The sequence below is a fragment of the Trichechus manatus genome, unplaced genomic scaffold, assembly GCF_000243295.1.
Source record: "Trichechus manatus latirostris isolate Lorelei unplaced genomic scaffold, TriManLat1.0 scaffold00016, whole genome shotgun sequence".
NCBI lineage: Eukaryota > Metazoa > Chordata > Mammalia > Sirenia > Trichechidae > Trichechus > Trichechus manatus.
The window spans coordinates 50,936-70,060 of NW_004443952.1; the positions used below are offsets into that span (position 1 = coordinate 50,936).

Genomic DNA, 19,125 nt, shown 5'->3' on the forward strand with positions numbered 1-19,125 from the left:
AAATTCAAATGAACATATATAAAATTTAGATTCCGATATCTATAAAGACCACAAAATTCACATTTGGCTAATAATAACATCAGTTGTTATTTTTTATATTTTGTTACATTTCTTTTTTTCATTATTCTGAAAAGAATTACTGAGTTTCTTCTAGATAATTGAGATTAGGACACCTGGACACCGATTGAGGTGTGTTTGTGTTTTGGTGAGGCAAGACATGGGGGAGGTTTCAAAAAGAGGGAATGAAAAGGCTTAAATGAATCATATTGGCCTTCCACAACACTTAAATAATCTTCCCCCTTCATATCTAATTTGAAGATGTGGGTATTTGTTGGTAAATGTTTCTGTAGATAAAAAAAATCATATTATCAGTTAACACCTTTAAAGAATGTGGTTTCTGTGCTTTGAGGTTGTTTGTTTTTATTCAAAGGATCCCGATGGATCAGAAGTTGACCTGGTAGAAGAAAATGATTATACTGGAATTATCTCGTTTCCTGACTTCAAGATTCCACCTAATCCTAAGTATTTAGAAGTATTTGTTAATAAGGTTTTCTCTGAAAAGCACATCTGGAACTTTTGGTTGTGAAACAGATAACCAGTCAAAAGGAGCCACCTACTATTAACAAAGGGTGTCATTTCAAAAGAAATTCGACTATGCAAAATCTTTTTAAGTCTAGTGAGAAGCTAGGCTCAGTTCTGGACAGGCTCCCCCACAACCTGTACTTCTAACCATTCTTTTTTACATATAAAAATAAAAATTGGGATGAGGCAAAAATAGTCTGTAGATTTTTGTTTGTTTGTTTTTCATTAAAACCATTAACACCTCACCCCTCCAGGAATCTAAGGAACTTTTAGTCTAAAAGACTGTTGTGTGGTCCCATCCCTCACTCTGAGTGTTATAAAATATTGATCCTCTCTGGTCTGTGTCTACATAGAGTACCAGAAGGCAGAATCAAGAGGAAGGGTGTTCTTGAAGACATTTCTTCCATTTGCCCTCATGATAAATTATTTGAGAAAGTGTTTAAACAGAATTCAATGTAATAACTATTTAGCGAACATACTCCTGATACAGGTGTGAGAGATGCAAAATAGAAGTGGAGAATCCACAGTCCCTGCCTTCAGGGAATTTACAGCAGGACAGACAAGACAAATGCACCTCTAAACGGCTTCAATATGACTTTAAAACAAAATCATTTTATGGTTATATTTGCACTGTCTTCTAGTGGGGTATTTGCAGTTAATTTACTATACTGAAAATTTTCTAGAAATTTGGATGAATTGGGGAGTTAGAATAATTTGGATAATCTTAAAATTGTATACTTTCCCTTCACCTGAAGTACAATAAATAAATAAATAATTTAAAAAATTGCATACTTTCTTGAAAATACTGTTGTAGGGTAAAAACATCACAAAGTTTAGTTAAGCAAAAAGAAAGTTGTATTCGGCATATATACAAAAAGGCAAAAGTGGGAAACAGACAACCATGCTGCCAGAGCCATGTCTGCCCGAGTCCAAGGAAATATTACAGAATACACAAAGAGTGGGAAAACAGATAAGCATGCTGCCACAGCCATGTCTGTCCGAGTCCAAGGATTACAGAATAAGCAAGAATGGGAAAATGGACAAGCATGCTACTAAAGCCATGTCTGCCAGAGTCCAGAGAAAATTACAGAATAGGCAAGAATGGGAAAACCGGACAAGCATGCTGCTACAGCCATGTCTGCCCGAGTCCAGAGAACATTACAAAGTCCTCACTATATATTGACATTATAAATGAGCAAAACCATTGAAAGCGTGATCTTTTCACAGATTGGCTAGAAACTGTGATCCTACATTTTGAATCGTCTTTGTTAACAATCATTGGTACAGGTTTCAGTAAGGACAGTCAGGAGGGTCTTCTTTGTCCAACAAATTTTCTATTCACTAAATGCTAATAGAAAAAGATAAGAGTGGAAAGTCTTTTGTGTTCTGTTTGATTGGCTTTTGTGAAAGGTTCCCTAAAAGATATATTCCAAGATTATCCTAGCTATTGTCTTTATACCTCAGGGCCCAGATGATGTGTCCTTGTGAGTCCTTGTGAGCCGTTGTGAGCCCAGCTCCAGCTGGGTAACATTCTCTATGCTCAAGAAGAGGGAATAATGATTCCAATATCATTTCCTAAATCAATACCATATGCTGTATAGTGCAGAAGTGAACCTATTATTTTATGATTATTATCACTGCTCCAACTTCATCTTGTGCCCCTTGCTCCTTGGGAGATTATGTTCAGCCTGTCATGGCAAGTACCTTCCCACCTCCGTACCTTTGCATATGTTGTCCTCTCTGCTTAGGATGTACTTCACTTTGCACTTCAGAAAACTTGCTTCGTCTCATTCTTTAGAATACAGGATAAATGCTACCTTTCAAAGGGACCATCCCTGAACACTTGACCTAACGTAGTCCCTCTCTTCCTTTTACTCTCTGTCTGAACATCTTGTTTATTTCCTTCATGACACTAATGTCAATTTTGTAATTGTTTATTCTTCATTTACTTGCCTTTTTATTCCCCACTATACTGTAAATTCCTTGAGGGTAGGGAGCTTGTCTGTTTTGCTCACTGCTATATCTCCAGCACTTCAACATAATAACCAAAACCCATTGCCATCAAGTTGATTCCGACTCATAGTGACCCTATGGGACAGAGTAGAAATGCCCCATAGAGTTTCCAAGGAGCGGGTGGTAGATTTAAACTGCTGACCTTTTGGTTAGCAGCCAAGTTCTTAACCACTGTGCCACCAGGGCTCCTCAACAACATCATAGGCACTTGATATTCATTGGACTGATGATGATAATAGTAATAATAATCACAGTAATAACATTTGTTAATTATATAACCAATCTGCAAGGTAGATATTGTTTTTTTCCATTTTACAACTAAGGTTAAATAACCTGCCCAAGTCCAACCTGTTAGTAAATGGAGAAGTGATAATATGAACTCCTGTGGGCTCTTAGCTCTATGAAAGGAGAGAGTGTTCCATCTTATTCATTTTTGATCTCCAGTTCTTAATCCAGTGCTCAGTAAATATTTTTGAATGAAGGCTGTTAATCCAGGTCTTTTCCTCTTTAAGCCCTGCTTTGCCTCCAACCATAATTTCATATTATGTAAGGTGTGAATTTTATCATCTGGATAAGCTTGACCTGTATTATATATTTCTAGAAACATTATTACGGATTTTCTACTGTTTTGTGGATCTTAGTATCTACAGCTTTACATGCCTTTTCCTCTGTAAAACAGGAATTGATTATATTTCTTCTGGATGAATTAAAAATATTTTATGGCATCTGTAATTTCAAATATTTTGCTTCTTCAGATATGGTGTGTGGACAATTCGAGCTAAATATAAAGAGGACTTTTCAACAACTGGAACCACATGTTTTGAAGTTGAAGAATATGGTAATTTCTGACAATTAAGAGTTTTCCTTTAAAAAGTTAATGTTTTTGCAATAATTATTTTTACTAATGTGCTTAACACAACATCATTCCTAGATGACAATGAGGCAGCCTGCTGGTATGGTTAGAAGTCCTGGTTGGCATGGGTAGGTGGTAGTTGTTCAAATGCCTAAGTTCTAGTTCCCACATTTCCTCATCAACCTTGAGCAATCAATCTCTCTGGACTTGTATTCTTCATCACAGAGCTAAAAGTACCTAGTCCCATGAGGAGCTTGACAAGTTAAGGTTCTTTCCAGAACTATGATTTTAGGAAAACCTGGTGGTGTAGCGGTTAAGAGCTACAGCTGCTAACCAAAAGTTGGCAGTTTGAATCCACTAGGCACTCCTTGGAACCCCTATGGGGCAGTTCTACTCTGTCCTGTAGGGCTGCTGTGAGTCGGAACCGACTCGATGGCAACGAGTTTGGTTTTTTTGGTTTTAAACAATCAGAGTTACAGTGAGTGGAACCCAATAAAATTAATAAAAGATTTACTCAAGGCTTACAATCAGTTAGTGACAGAACAAGGACAGCATCAGTTTTCCTTACTCCTAGTCCAGCACTATCTTCCTTCTGGATCACAAATCTCTAACATATTTATTTGGAAATTTAATATGTTCTTGTTTTGAAATCAATCATATTGAATGGACTAATAATTAACACAAAAAACCCAGTTGCCATCCAGTTGGTACTGACTCATGGAAACCCCATGTGTGTCAGAATAGCACTGTGCTCCATAGGGTTTCCAATGACTGATTTTTCAGATGTAGATCACCAGAACTTTCTTCGGAGGAGCCTCTAAGTAGATTCAAACTTCCAACCTTTGGGTTAGCAGCCAAGTGTGTTAACTGTTTGCACCACCCAGGGACTAATAATTAACACATGAACAGCTTAATCTTCCATTTGTTATAGTAGTTTAATAGAATATGTGTGTGCTCTGTTAACAAACTGAACTTTCTTCGGCTTGAAGGCATTTTTCTAAATGCCATCACCAGACTCATGATGATATGGAGAAGAAGGAACATACAAATTTAAAGAATTAATAAGCAAAAACAATGACAAAACAAATTTGTTATAATGAAACTCAACCTTAAAGATCATAGGCTCTCAATAACATATGATCTCCCTTCCTCCAAGTATTTTGTATGTATCTAGAATTCACTCACCTCTTACTATCTGCAGCCACCCGCATGCTTGTCATCACCAGGCTCCAGCTAGAGTACTGCAAAAGCCTCCTAACTGGTGTCTTTATTGCTTGCAACTAGTCAAAATAATCTTGAAATGAAAATCTGATTGTGTTATTTCTCTACTGAAAATTCCCCAGTCTCTCCCTACTCCTTTTATAATGAAAACCAAAATCCTCATTGTGAGCTGTCTAACCACCTCCTCGGCCTCATTTTATACCACTCAATTTCACTGTCCTCCAGCGTCAGTGGCTTTGCACATGGTATTCCATCTGCCTGGAACACTTCTCCCCTCCCTGTGTAGCCAACTCCTACTCATGTTTCAATTCTTAGTTTAATTTTGTGCCTGAGGGTACATATAGCGACCATAAACTTTTTCAGCCTGTGGGATTTATTGGAAAGCTGCTGTACCACTGACAGTGCATGCTACTGCAAGGCAGGGACCTTTATGACTGTTTGAAACGGAAGAAATGGGCATGTGCCACAAATTATTGTTTTTACAGGGTATTATATGAGGTGTCTGAATTTTTGGTAGGAAAAATAGAAATTTTGAAAATTTTTATTTGTTACACATATGTACCAATAGACCCCAGTGGGGACTCTAGGGTATAATTAGTGATACTTCATATACACTTAGGGTAAGCTTGTGGGAGGGGGGAGAAAACCCATACAACCTACCAAAAATTCAGACACACTGAATGATTCAGCATGCTTCCATTAATGAAAACACATGGTATCAACAAAAAATTTAAAGCAGAAAATACTTGAGTCACCAAGGGGTTAAAAACTATTTCTTCAGGGAAGCTTTCCCTGAATTCCCTTTCCCGAGTAGGAGCTCTTGTATGTCTTCATATCTGTTTTCACAACTGTAGCTTAGATGATTATTTGTGTGATTATTTATGCCTGTCTTCCCTGCTTGTCTGTGAACTCATCAAGGACAGGGGCTATGTCTCTCTTGTTGATAAACATATCGCTGTTGATAGGAGAATGCCCGCCACATGGTAGGCCGGTATTTGATGATGTTGTTGTCATTGTTATGTGTTGTTATGTTGTTATGTGCCATAAGTCGATTCCCACCCATAGCAACCCTATAGGACAGAGTAGAACAGCCCCATAGGGTTTCCTAGGCTGAAATTTTTATGGGAGCAGATTGCCAGGTCTTTTCTCCCATGGAGCAGCTGGTGGGTTGAAACAGCTGACCTTTCGGTTAACAATGGAGCACTTAACCATTGTGCCACCGGGGCTCCTTTGGTTGATGATGGAATGAAATATTTCCCTGCATACCTTAATCCTGGAGAGAACACAGCTGCCTTGATTTTTGATTAACAGATTAGTAAATTGCATTGCTCTTTTACTTCTAGCCTTCACAATCTAAGTGACATGAGGCACATCTGAAGCCAATTTCCTCACTCTGAAGTGTCAGTCTTTGCTTGTTTACAATATCAGGTTCATTCAGTCACCCAATTTTCTATTAAATGTTGTGCAGGTTAATAGAATTATAATCTTGAAGTCCTGGCACACTGAATGTAAAGAGATGACAGTGTTACTTAGATTAATTTCCCTTGGGCTCTCAAGATACCAAAGAGATAGAAAAAAATTCACAACTTCCTTTTTGAACTAATTTTTAGCTTTGTGTAAAAGTTTTTTTCTTACAGGTAACTGTAAGCTCTCTCTTCTTTACTAAAGTCAGAGTTTTATGCTGATATTTTGGACATTGGTTAGATTTTATCTATTAGACAAAAAAGGAAAATGCTAAGTAAGCTACAATTTTTCTTTTCTATTTTCAGTTTAATTCAATAAACATTTGTTGAGCATATACTCTGTTTAAGACTTAATGAGAAGGGTGAGAGGGAGATATACAAAGATAAATAAAGAGTAATTTTTTGTTGTTGTTTGTGTGTTTTCAAGGAGCCCATACTCAAGTGGAGGAAATAACCAACTGCCTATAATAAATGCCGTAATCAAAGTATTAGCAAAGTGCTACTGGTACACAGATGCTTTATTGGCTTCTGATTGGTGATGGGAATAATAATATCTTCCCAGAGATATTATTATTGCTGTTGTTGATGATCATGATGATAAGGATGATATTATGTTGAAGTTAACAGTTTGTCCAACTATACCAGAAAGTATAGTTGGTTGCTGTGCTCTAAAAGCTGCTCTAACTTAATAGTAGTATTGCCTCTTTGTTTTTATTTTCAGTGTTGCCACATTTTTCTGTCTCGATAGAACCAGAAAGCAATTTCATTGGCTATAAGAACTTTGAGAATTTTGAAATTACTATAAAAGCCAGGTAAGAAAGTTACTATTTTCAGATTAAGTAGCTAAATTGAGTGCCAACTGTGGCTGATGATAGTTGCCCAAAGTGAGATTTGTGATTTGTTAGCAATGTCTCCCTTGACTTCGGGACCAACTGACTGAGGTTACATCATGCCTGTAGTTTATTTGCTGATTCTGATTTTAGCTGTTGGTTATTCACCAGCAAAGAATCTTAAATACTTAAGCTCAGTGTACATGCTTAGGAACCATCATAACTTAGGATACAGAGATTGAGTTATAAAGCCTTCACTTGTCTTTTTTTTTTTTTTTTTAAATGGTTGTATCAATCAGCTAATGCTGCATAACCAACTACCTTAAAACCACCATTTATAAGTCAGCCTTGAAGTTCTGCTGATTTGGGCCGGGCTGACAGCAACCGGGCTCACTCATGCATCTGTACTTATTGGCAGGTCAGCTGGAGCTGGTTGGTCTAGGATGGTCTCACTAACATTCCTGGCAGTTGGCAGTCAGTCAGCTGGGACTAAGGATGACTGCACCATGTGCATCTCTCATCATCCAGCAGGCTAGACCGTAGCAGCAGCAGGGCTCAAAAAGAGAGAGAAAGTGGAAGCATGAAAGTCCTCTTGATGACTAAGCTTGGAACTGGCACACCATCACTTCCACCACATTCTTTTGGCCAAAACAAATCACAAGTCCAGCCCAGAGAGAGTAGACTCCCTCCCCCTCCACAACACCCTTTGTTTGCAAGAAACTGCAAAGGGTGCAGATACAGGGAGAGTTGAATTGGGTTAGTTTTAGAAGCAATCTACCACAACAGCTTTGGTCATTTAAAAATGACAATATAACTTAGTTATTCATAACAACACCAAATTATATAGCTATATGTGTTGGGTACTTTTCTAAGCATTTGGCATATATTAGCTCATTTATTCTTTACAACAACTCTATGAGAGAGGTACTATTATCCCCATATTACAAATGAAAAAAACTAAGATACATAAATGTTAAGGAATTTTCCCAAGATCACACAACTAGTAAGTAACACAGCCAGTCTGATTCCAGAGTCCATGCCTTCAAATGCTACTCTATACTGCCTTTCTTCATATTATTTATTCTGAAAATAGAGCGTCACTTAGTCTAGACCAGCATAAAAGCCTCAATTGACAGAGGATTATAGAAACTGACTAGTTTTAATGGAGACATTTCCTTTACTTGTGCCAAATATGAATGAGGGAAGTTTACTCTTATTATAGTATTATTTGCTATACAGAAAGTTTCCTTTATTCTTGCTTTAATTATAAGCTAAAATGGAAGTATGCAGTAAGAATTTTAAAAAAAGAATTTATCTGATATAACAGTGAAATTGTATAAACTTCTTTAAAGACATAAAAGAAAATAGGACAGCAGCTCCCCATTGATATCAAAATCAGCAAAGCAGTAATGTGGCTTGTAGGAAAGGCACCTGGACCTAAGCTTTTTGCTGTCCCCAAGATCAATTTTTTCATTAGCATATACTAATAAATATCTGTCGTCTAGCTTTATTATTATGGCCTTATGAGGTTGAAATGTAATAGTAGATGGAAGACACTTTAAAGAGTATCAAGCACTTTATATAATTTCAAATTGTTACATTTTATCTGAATCGTATTATTGGAGCTGTGTTAGCAAAACAATTTTATGATATTCTTGCTTGACAGGTATTTTTATAATAAAATAGTCACTGAGGCTGAAGTTTATATCACTTTCGGAATAAGAGATGACTTAAAAGATAATCAAAAGGAAATGCTGCCAAAAGCAATGCAAAGCACAATGGTAAGACGTTAAGACATGTTCACTCATACCTAAGGGTGTGTGTTCCTATCATGAATGTTAAAGAGATGGAAAGTGTATTAGTTTCCTAGGACTTCCTTAACAAAGTACCATGATCTGGGTGATTTGAAACAACAGAAATGTATTCTCTCGCCATTCTGAATGTTAGAAGTCCAAATTCAGGGTATTGACAGGGACATGCTATCTCCAAAAGCCCTAAAGGAAGATCCTTCCTTGCTTCTTCCAGCGTCTGGTTTCCAGGCATTGCTTGACTTGTGACAGCATAACTCCAATCTCTGCCTCTATTTTCACATGGCGTTCTTTCCTGTGTATCTCTGTGTCTGAGTTTCTTCTTCTTATAAGAACACTAGTCATGTTGGATTAGGGCTCACTCTATTCCATTATGACCTCAAGTTAACTAATAACATCTTCAGAGACTCTATTTCCAAATAATGTCATATTCACAAGTACAAGGGGTTAGAACTTGGACATATCTTTTTGGAAGACACAAATCAACCCATAATAGAAATTTACTGGTCCCTTTCCTCATTTTGTACGGGTGTGGAAGTTGAATCTTACAATTCTCCACTGGCTTCCCATTGTCCTTAGGATAAAGTCCACTATCTTTTGCATCAGCTTCCCTCGCCAGCCTGTATTGTGCCACTCTCCCCTTCACTTCCCCTTGACTAGTCACTCCAGTTTCTCAAACTTACTATAGTCTGTCTTGCCTCCACGTCTTTGGAACAACATTCCTTCTGCTTGGGGAACTGCTTTTTCTTTGACTTCTCCTACCCCTTCTTTGCCTGGCTAATTCTTTCTCATTCTTTAAGCCTCAGTGTTGACATTCTTTCTCTGGGAAGCCTCCCCTGACTCCTTTAAGCTAGGTTAGGTGCTCCTGCTATGTACTCCATAGATCCTGAACCTCTTTATTAGAGCATTTTCCACACTTTATTGCAGTGATTCTCCATCAGGGGGCAATTTCCTCCTCCCAGAAAATATTTAGCAAAGTCCAGAGACATTTGTGGTTGTCACAACTAGGGGAGGGAGGTGCTACTGGCATCTTGTGAGTAGAGATCAGGATGCTGCTAAAAATCCCTCAATGCACAAAACAGTCCTCCACAACAAACAATTATCCAGTCCAAAATGTCAATAATGCTGAGATTGAGAAACACTGCTTTATTGTGATGGTTTATTTGCTTATCTATCATTCTTTACACTAAACTCTTTGTGGGTCTGAATTACTCCCATTACCTGCCCAGAGCCAGCATGATTTTTGGAAAATAGTAGGTGCTCTATAAATATTTGTGAATGAATGGATGACACATGGGGAAGTTATCTGTCCATGGTTATGGGCTAGTGATTGCTGGGACTGCAGTTAGTGCCTGGTTCCCTTTTTCCTTGTTTATTGTTATTTACATTATGCCACAGATGACATGGTTCATGTCATTTTGCTCTCTGGTGCATATTCATGTAGTTTGCATCATAAATTATTTAACCTTCGCTTTTTCAAAAGACAGTTTTATTTATTCAAGATATAATCAAATGTCTTTTTTTAATGCAAGATTCCTTGCTAGATACTGAAGTTTAAAGCACTCAAGTCGATCATTATTAGAAGAAAAATAAGGCAAAATCTATTTTACTGTATTTGCTAATATTATATGATTTAGCTCCATCCCCCACTGTACGTTTTTAAATTAGTTTTTAAATTTGTAACCAGTGAAGTACAAACTAAACATTATAAAACCAAGCTGAGAGACCTAGAAAGATGGGTGATGACTTAGGGATTGGAAGATGTCTTTATCAGTTAGTAGGAAAAAAACCTGGGACTCATACATATAGTCAGCCCGGAGCCGTCTCAGTCATCACCAAAGGTAATTTACCTCTGGTCTATATTATATGATTAAATTTTTCAGGTATTTTATCTTGAACCCCTAACTAGATTTTTAATTCCTTGGAGACAGAAACCTGCTTATAAAACTTTCAGACCTCAGACAAATCATTTAACCTCACTGAACTCACATTTGTTCACAGTAAAATGCGAGTGTGCTAGACTACATAGATGATCTCTAGGGTCCTTTCCAGCTCTTTAGGTTTATGATTATATAAAAGGGGATTGGAGAATTGAAGTAATTATCTTGTTTATTGTAAGGAAAGATGTATGCATTCTTTTCCTTCTGTATCCTTCACACTGGAGTGCCTAAGTGGTATAAACAATTAACATGTTCAGCTGCTCACTGAAAGGTCAGAGGCTCAAGTCCACCCACAGGTGCCTTGGAAGAAAGGTGTGGCAATCTACTTCTGAAAACCCTACGGAGTACAGTTCTCTTACACACCATGAGTCAGACTCAACTCAGCGGCAGCTGGTTTGGTTGTATGGTCTGTGCTCGTGTCATCACAACACTGCTGGTGGATGTGTTGTCCTTCACACTGCCGGCCAGAATCTCTTAAAGTCAGAAGTATCATTTCATTTCCCTGTTTTAAGAATAAGTTTCTTTCAGGATCCTGAAAGGATATAACCTTGCCTTTCAAATGGAGGCAGACAAGCTTTAGAAACTAAATAAGGAACGAATATTGACTCTAAATCTTGAACCATTACTATATCCTCCAACTTGACAAGAATAATTGGTACTACACAATGAGAGTATATTCGTGTGGAAATCTCTATTGTCTTTGACAGCGTTTTTCAGATTGGCATTGTGGAAATATTCTTAGGGGCTCATGATTTCCATAAATATTTTAAGTTCCATAAGTAGTTTAACTTCTACATTTTAATCTTAATGATAATCTAAATAAGTAGCTAATCTATTATAAAGACAAAACTCTTTTGAGGTAATAATTCATAATTTAAAGATTTTTTAATGGCATAATCTTTTAGTTTCTTAAGTCATAGTTTCTCAGAAAGACCCTTAGAACCCACAAATGTGTTTTCTCAAATCCAGGAATACCTGTTTCCCCTGCAGACAGGGCCTATTTGCACATTACTCAAGTGTGAGAAACACTGCTTCTGGTAGCAGCCTATGTCAGATACCTTTTGAAGTAATAAAGGAAGAGAGAGTGAAGGTTTAAAGGGTTTTAGTTCTAGTCTCAGCTCAGCCCCTATTTCACTGGGAAACATTGGATAAGCCACAGAGCCTTTGTTTCCTTATTAAAAAAGAAAATGTTGAACCATATATTGTCCAAGACTCTTCCATCTCTACAATTCTATAAAAATGAATTAGAAAATAACATTCTGGTCTTAATTGTGTACTCAGCTATCCACCTTATTCATGAAGGTAAACTATTCCTCTAAAATTTGCCTTCAACTTAGAGGCTAGTAAAAGAAAATTTTGTTAATTTTTCTTTGTAAGTTCTTCTCTGAAATAACTCTTCAATTTTCCCCTTTTAAAAAGTTGATAAACGGAATTGCTCAAGTCACATTTAACACTGAAACAGCAATTAAAGAACTGTCATATAATGGTCTAGAAGATTTAAATGACAAGTACCTTTATATTGCTGCAATAGTCATAGAGTCTTCCGGTAAGTTTCTTTCTTTTTTTGTTTTTTAACTTTCTCTTGGGAAATATTTAGGTAGCATAATAAAGGTAAAAATAATTTCTACAGTTGTTTCATTGTTAAATTTTACTTTTCTGTTATTAAAAACTGGGATACAAGTAGAGCTATGCCACTCTCTAGTTGTTGGCTAGCCATTAGGTCCCTATTACCTCAGCAGCAAAAAGAGGAGTAATGGCTGCCCAGTTGATATACCAAGTGGCTGTGCAGGCTATCTGGCTTGACCATATGACACCCCAATGTTCTTACCTAGTGAGAATCAAAATTAAAATGAGATAATGTACGTAGAAAATGTTTGATAAAGTAATATACAAATGAAAAGTATTATTATTATCATTGTTTAAGTCTCCTTATCTGTATAACGATGTAGTTGAATTAAATGCCTCCTAAAGCCTTTTTGGAAACCCTGGTGGCATAGTGATTAAGTGTTATGGCTGCTAACCAAAAGGTTGGCAGTTCGAATCCACCAGGCACTCCTTGGAAACTCTATGAGGCCGTTCTACTCTGTCCTATAGGGTCATTATGAGTCAGAATTGACTTGATGGCAATAGGTTTGATTTTTTTTGTTTTTTTAAGCCTTTTTCAGCTATAGAATTCAGAGATTCTCTCTGAAATTGGAGATAATAGTACATTTCTAAAATGGGTATAATAATAGTATATACCTCATAGGGTTGTAGTAAGGATCAAAGAGTAAATATACGTGAAAGCACTTGAAACAGTATCTGTCATACAGTGTTATATAATTGTTAGCACCTCTTCTCATTCTTCTCCTTTTCCTCTACCTCCTCCTCTTTCTCCTTTCCCTTACTTCTTCACTACAAGGGACCACCTACTACTCTTAACATTCTTAACATCTTGTCTAGTGTACTTATAATCTAGGAGCATCAGAACTTGTCTAGATTCCTTAGGGATAAGAACCAGGATCAGCATAAAGCTGGCTCCCATGAGGAAGAGGTCAAACATACTTCCACTCTCCAACCTTTCTACCAATTCTGACACCAGCTGTCCTCCCCACGACACTCTCTACTTTTCTCCTGGGTTCAATAATTCATTGCAATCGCCACACAGAACTCATGAACTGTGCTTCCAATTAAGTGGTTTATTAAGGAAGTAACAGGATACAACTTGGGATCAGGATCAGGAAGCATGTATGCAAAATCTAGAAGGCTCCCCTAAAGTGGAGAGCACATCCCTCCCTCCTTCAGTGCAGGACAGCTCTCACAGCTCTTCTTGGCCATATAAGCAAGCAAGCCCTTCTCTCTGCTGTGCATGCTCCCTCTCAGCCATGCAGGCCTTCTCTTAGCCCCCTCAGGACAAGCCTCATCTCAGGCCCACTCAGAACAGGCGTCCTCCCAGATCCCTCAGAAAAGGACTACTCTTGGCTGTGCATGCCCCCTCTCAGCCATGCAGGCCTCTCTGCCATTGGCCTCTCTACTGCTAACTGACCCAGCGCATAGCCAGTGTAGCAGCTTTGTTCAGCTCGCTTAGCTGCATTCCTAGTAGCAGATTTCTACAATCACCACCAACTCTGCCATAGGGCCCCTTACTGGCCTATCGCCACTAACTCTGCCACAGGGCCTCTTCCAGGCCTCTCACTGTCTTCAGTGTTACAGCCCTTGACCCGTGTTACAGCTCTTTTAGGCAATTCCTTCCCTCCTCTCTCTCTCCTTCTTCTCTCTTCTTCTTTTTTTTATTGTGCTTTAGGTGAAAGTTTACACCTCAAGTTAATGTCTCATACAAAAATTTATACACATATTGTTATATGACCCTAGTTGCAATCCCTATAATGTGATAGCACAGTTCCCCTTTCCACCCTGGGTTTCCCATGTCCATCCAACCAGCTCCTGTCCCTTTCTGCCTTCTCATCCTGACAGAAGCTGCCCATTCAGTCTCATGTATCTGCTTGAACTAAAAAGTACGCTCTTCACCAGTATTATTTTATGTTTTATAGTCCAGTCTAATCTTCGTCTGAACGATTAGCTTTGAGAATGGTTTTATTTCTAGGTTAACAAAGCACCTGGGGCTATGTCTTCAAGGGTTCCTCTAGTCTCAGTCAGACCACTAAGTCTGGTCTTTTTACGTGAATTTGAGTTCTGCACCACACTTTTCTCTGGCTGTGTCAGGGGCTCTGTGTTGTGTTCCCTGTCAGGGTGGTCATTGGTGGTAGCCAGGCACCATCTAGTTCTTCTGGTCTCAGGGTGATGGAGTCTCTGGTTTATGTGGCCCTTTTGTCTATTGGGCTAATATTTTCCTTGTGTCTTTGGTATTCTTCATTTTCCTTTGCTCCAGCTGAGTTGGGATCAACTGATGCATCTTAGATGGCTCTTCTCGCTTCTTGACTCTCTTGCTTTTTCTCCTTTCTTAAACCTCTTTGGGGTTGGCTGCTTATATAAGCAAACTCCTTGTCAATTTCAAAGCATGGCCCTCCCAGCAGGGCCACAAACTGACCAATCCCCTCAGTGGATGATAGTCACTTTATTTGCATAATCTATAGCCACTTCATTTGCATAGTATATTGACCAATCCCTGTAAGGTATGTACTAATCACAAGGGCAGGCTGCAGCCCCAGGCCAGACAAAAAGTATCAAACCATCAAATTGTTTATAGCTTACCCAGGAAATGTCCATCAACCTGGACAAATGTAACAAACCCTCTGGAGTAGAAAACTAGGGCAAAGGTAACTCCTCAGGGTTTAGAGGAAAAATCTTTCAAGCAGTTTTTCCAAAGAACCAAAGCAAAAGCCTACATAAAGGAACTCATTTCACCACAGCACTCAACTCCACTCCACTGGTTTTTAATAGTTACTAATTGTTACTCCTAGCTGAGCCAAATCATCTTGCTTCTGGTATGCCTTGATTACTGAGGTTCTTTGTATTTTCAGTTTTATACTGAACCCCAAAATAACCTTCAGCAAGTAATTTACCCACACTGAACTCTGGTTTTGTTTTGTTTTTAATTATAAAATGAAAGACCAGATGGTCCCTTCCACTTTTTAATTTTGTGCTTCTATGGAAGCAGAATGGAGAATTCAGGTAATTATTCAGTTATTGAGCCCCTTGTTTATACCAGATGCTCAATAAATGTTGGAGAATGATGGTTACTTTATCCTCCATGCCCTTGCTATTGCTTTTGACATTATTTTAATGTATCAGTCTTTTATTTTTTCCTTAATTTCTTTCAAATAAATTCAGTTTAAGCAATAATTACATGATATGCAAAAAATATTGCCAAGCATGCAGACTTACAAATGTGAATGATGTGTAGTCCCAGCACTCAAGTAGCTTACAAACTGACATCAGGTATAAGACAAGTAAACAAAGAGCTTTTATAGGAAAGAAGTCCATAGTGCTCTAAGAAAAGAGGTTAATGCTATCAATCTTCAGAAGAAGGAGAGCTCCCAGATAATTGCTGAGCAACCCAGGAAGGTGTCATAAAGAAGGGGAAGTTTGAGATTGTCTTGAAGGATAAATAGGGTTTTGAGGCAGGGATGATAGACAGGGTGAACGGGGGCTGCTTCCATAAAGGAAATACATCAAGGCTGGAAAGTGGGGCTTGATCTGTGAGAATAGCAGCTTATCCAGTTAGGCTGAAGTATAAAATATGTATAGGGAGTTACTAGAGATGTAATATTGGGAAGGAGTTTGAGGATACTAGAGCTTTGAATGTTATTCTTAATAGTTTGAGTTTAATTTTTAGCTGGTGGGTAATACTATTGTGGTGTTGCCAGTGGACCCTAATCGTTCTCCTGACCTCAAACTTTCTTTTTCTGTTTTCCCTGTTTCTGTCACTATCCCTGTACTTTAACAGTGAACTCCCTATAGGGCTCAGTCTCTGGCCTCCCCTTTTCCTCTCTCCTCAATCCTTTGTACATATACAACTGAAACCCAGGCAACTGACAAAAGTGGTGTCCCTTCCTCAAATTCCTCCTCAGTTCAGTCCTGTAGCTCCATTTCCTCAAGGGACATCTCTACATATAAGCCTTGTACATAAGGCTTGGGAACCTCCTGAAGCTGAACTCTTCTTTGCATGGCTCCTCTGAGAACCAAGAACCATGTCTGCTTACTATTGGTAAACGAATGAGTGAAAAAATGAAGGAATGGGGTGAGTGAATGAATGAATAAGTGTGTGGAGACAGACAGAAACCCATATAGATCATTGTACTCCTAAAATATGTCAACATGGTGCTTGTTATTTCCCTAGGTGGATTTTCTGAAGAGGCAGAAATACCTGGCATCAAATATATTCTCTCTCCCTACAAACTGAATTTGGTTGCTACTCCTCTTTTCTTGAAGCCTGGGATTCCATATTCCATCAAGGTAGATGAGAGGGAAAAGAGAAAAAAAAAAACGCTGCTGAATATGATTATCTATTTTTGTTAATGGAAACCATGGGAGTGGCAAACAAGGAGGGTGCTGGGGAGGGAAATCAGTGAGGGAGCTCACTCTGTAGAACCTCCTCCTGTGGACAGGATCAATCAGGGGTAGGAAAAATGCAGGTCAGCTTTAGTCTTGGGAGTGATTCCAACCCTCAGGGCAAGTGCCATTATTTAGAAATACAGCCTAGGGTTAGGCACTAAGTAAACATTGCATTAATTATATGTAAATAAAACCCCAAAAGTCTATAGTTTGAAAAATGCTAGCATTTAAAATTATTTAGTAGCAAGTTTAGGAGCTCTGGTGGTGCAGCGGTTAAGTGCTCTGCTGCTAACTGAAAGGTCGGTGGTTTGAACCCACCAGCCTCTCTGCGGGAGAAAGATGTGGCAGTCTGCTTCCATGACGTATGGGGCAGTTCTACTTTGTCCTATAGTGTCATTATGAGTCGGAATCAACCTGACCACAATGGGTTTGCTTTTTGGTTTTGGTGGCAAGTTCTTAAAAATCCTTAGATGGAAATATTACTCCTTGAAAATAGACCCTTTTCTCCCACCATTTTTTTTCTTCCTGTGTGTCTTTGAGTATGCATTTCTGTTTTTCACTTGGCTCTGTATTCTCTTTGTGCATAACTCTGTCTAGTCTTTTGTCTCTCTGTATTGCTCTCTGTCCTCTTTATTTAGACTCTTTCTGTCCCTCACTCTCTCTTCTCTTTTCTGCTTCTTTCTTCCTTTTTAATTTTTCTCTCCTTCCTCCACTTTTCCTTTCTAAAATGCTGATAATATGGAGTTGAAACAGTCGTTTGATTTTCAATTATATTATTAAATGGAAATTTTTGCTACCTGTCTTTAATATAGAAAGCTAGAACAGAATTTTTTTTTAATTCTTTGAAAATGTGTTGCTTTTAAAAATCAGCTTTAGTATAATTAAAATTTGTTCTTTTTTACTTACTGTGGGTCATTGGCTTTTAAGAGTAAAATATTTGCCAAGTCAAAAGCAAGCTTTGGACATGCTTGTAACTTCATATAAATAAATAAGAAATATATAGCATCTAAAATATAATATTACACATATATGTACATATATACATATGTGTATATGTATCTATTACATATATATTAGTCTATGTAATATAATATTTATATTTAAATATTTTAGTATATTTTACATACCATACAAAAAAATAAAATAATATAAACTATATCTTTGTGGAAATTATGTTTGACCATATGCATGGTAGTGAGAGGTAGAGGTTAAGGGGAAAAAAAAAGAGTTCCATTTATTGTTTCTTGTATTCTGGAGACTCATTCCCATAAGTTATTGCCTCATTTTCTCCTTTATCCCTTCCTAAACCAACTGAAAAAATACAGAAGATAGATAGTAGAATTCCTTATCACATCTACTCCCGGACGGGCTTAATAGAATGATATTTATGTTCTGAGTCGGCTTGATGTACAGGGGAATCCACTCAAGAATGATTTAACTAACTAAAACTAAACTTTTCTAAAACTGAGAACATGCCTCTCTTTACGGAATTAAATATGAATAATTTATACTTGGGTGGGGAAGGGAAATTATGTCCGAATTTTTTATGCTTTAAGAGAAGTGATGAGCTGTTGAAATGGATTTGGACTGTTCTGACCAACAGGTGCAGGTTAAGGATTCACTTGACCAGTTGGTAGGAGGGGTCCCAGTAACCCTGAGTGCAAAAACAGTTGATGTCAACGAAGAGACTTCTGACCTGGAGTCAAAGAAAAGTATAACACATGTCAATGATGGAGTAGCTTCGTTTGTGGTTAATCTCCCATCTGGTGTGACTGCGCTGGAGTTTGAGGTGAGCTGAATTCTCCTGTTATATTTTCTAGGACAGTGTGTACTTTTGACTATGTGTTTTGGCTAGTGTGCAGAACAGATTTTATACATGAGTCCAGTGAACAGTTCTGCAATTTTGCGTCCAAAAAAATTATTACTGTAGGCAACCTGCTAATCCACTGAACAATCCTTGAGGAAGATAAATCTATTGATTTTTTATTTGTGAATTAAGTCTTTCATACCACATAAGACTATATTAAGGAGCCCTGGTGGCATAGTGGTTAAAGTGCTCAGCTGCTATCCAAAAGGTTCCAACCCACCAGCCGCTCCACAGGAGAAAGATGTGGCAGTTTGCTTCCGTAAAGATTTCAGCCTCGGAAACCCTATGGGGTAGTTCTACTCTGTCCTATAGGTTCGCTATGAGTCGAAATTGACTTGACAGCAAAGTGCATGTATGCGTATGTAAGACTATATTAGAATCTAGAAGCTTCAGAGTAGGTAGTAGCAGTGGAAATCAGTGGTAGGAGTATCCTCTTCCCCCGCCCCACCCCCACACACTATTTGTCTTTTTTCAGGGACAAATGGTTCAAATGTGGAGGCCTTCCTTTTTTCTAACTGAATGAACCACTGTACCTTAGAGTACACTTCTCTCCC

The 19,125-nt window shown here is 38.0% G+C and overlaps 1 protein-coding gene across 2 annotated transcripts in view; it reads left to right on the forward strand.

Moving 5' to 3' along the window:
* Positions 1 to 19,125, forward strand: part of C5 (complement C5) — a 114,342-nt gene that overhangs the window by 14,267 nt on the left and 80,950 nt on the right. For both annotated transcript variants that reach the window (XM_023727340.1, XM_004372110.1), the window contains exons 5-11: positions 431 to 522; positions 3,351 to 3,433; positions 6,854 to 6,944; positions 8,629 to 8,743; positions 12,130 to 12,256; positions 16,490 to 16,605; positions 18,308 to 18,493. In XM_023727340.1, coding sequence (XP_023583108.1) covers positions 431 to 522; positions 3,351 to 3,433; positions 6,854 to 6,944; positions 8,629 to 8,743; positions 12,130 to 12,256; positions 16,490 to 16,605; positions 18,308 to 18,493 — 810 coding nt within the window. The remainder of the gene's footprint in view (positions 1 to 430; positions 523 to 3,350; positions 3,434 to 6,853; positions 6,945 to 8,628; positions 8,744 to 12,129; positions 12,257 to 16,489; positions 16,606 to 18,307; positions 18,494 to 19,125) is intronic.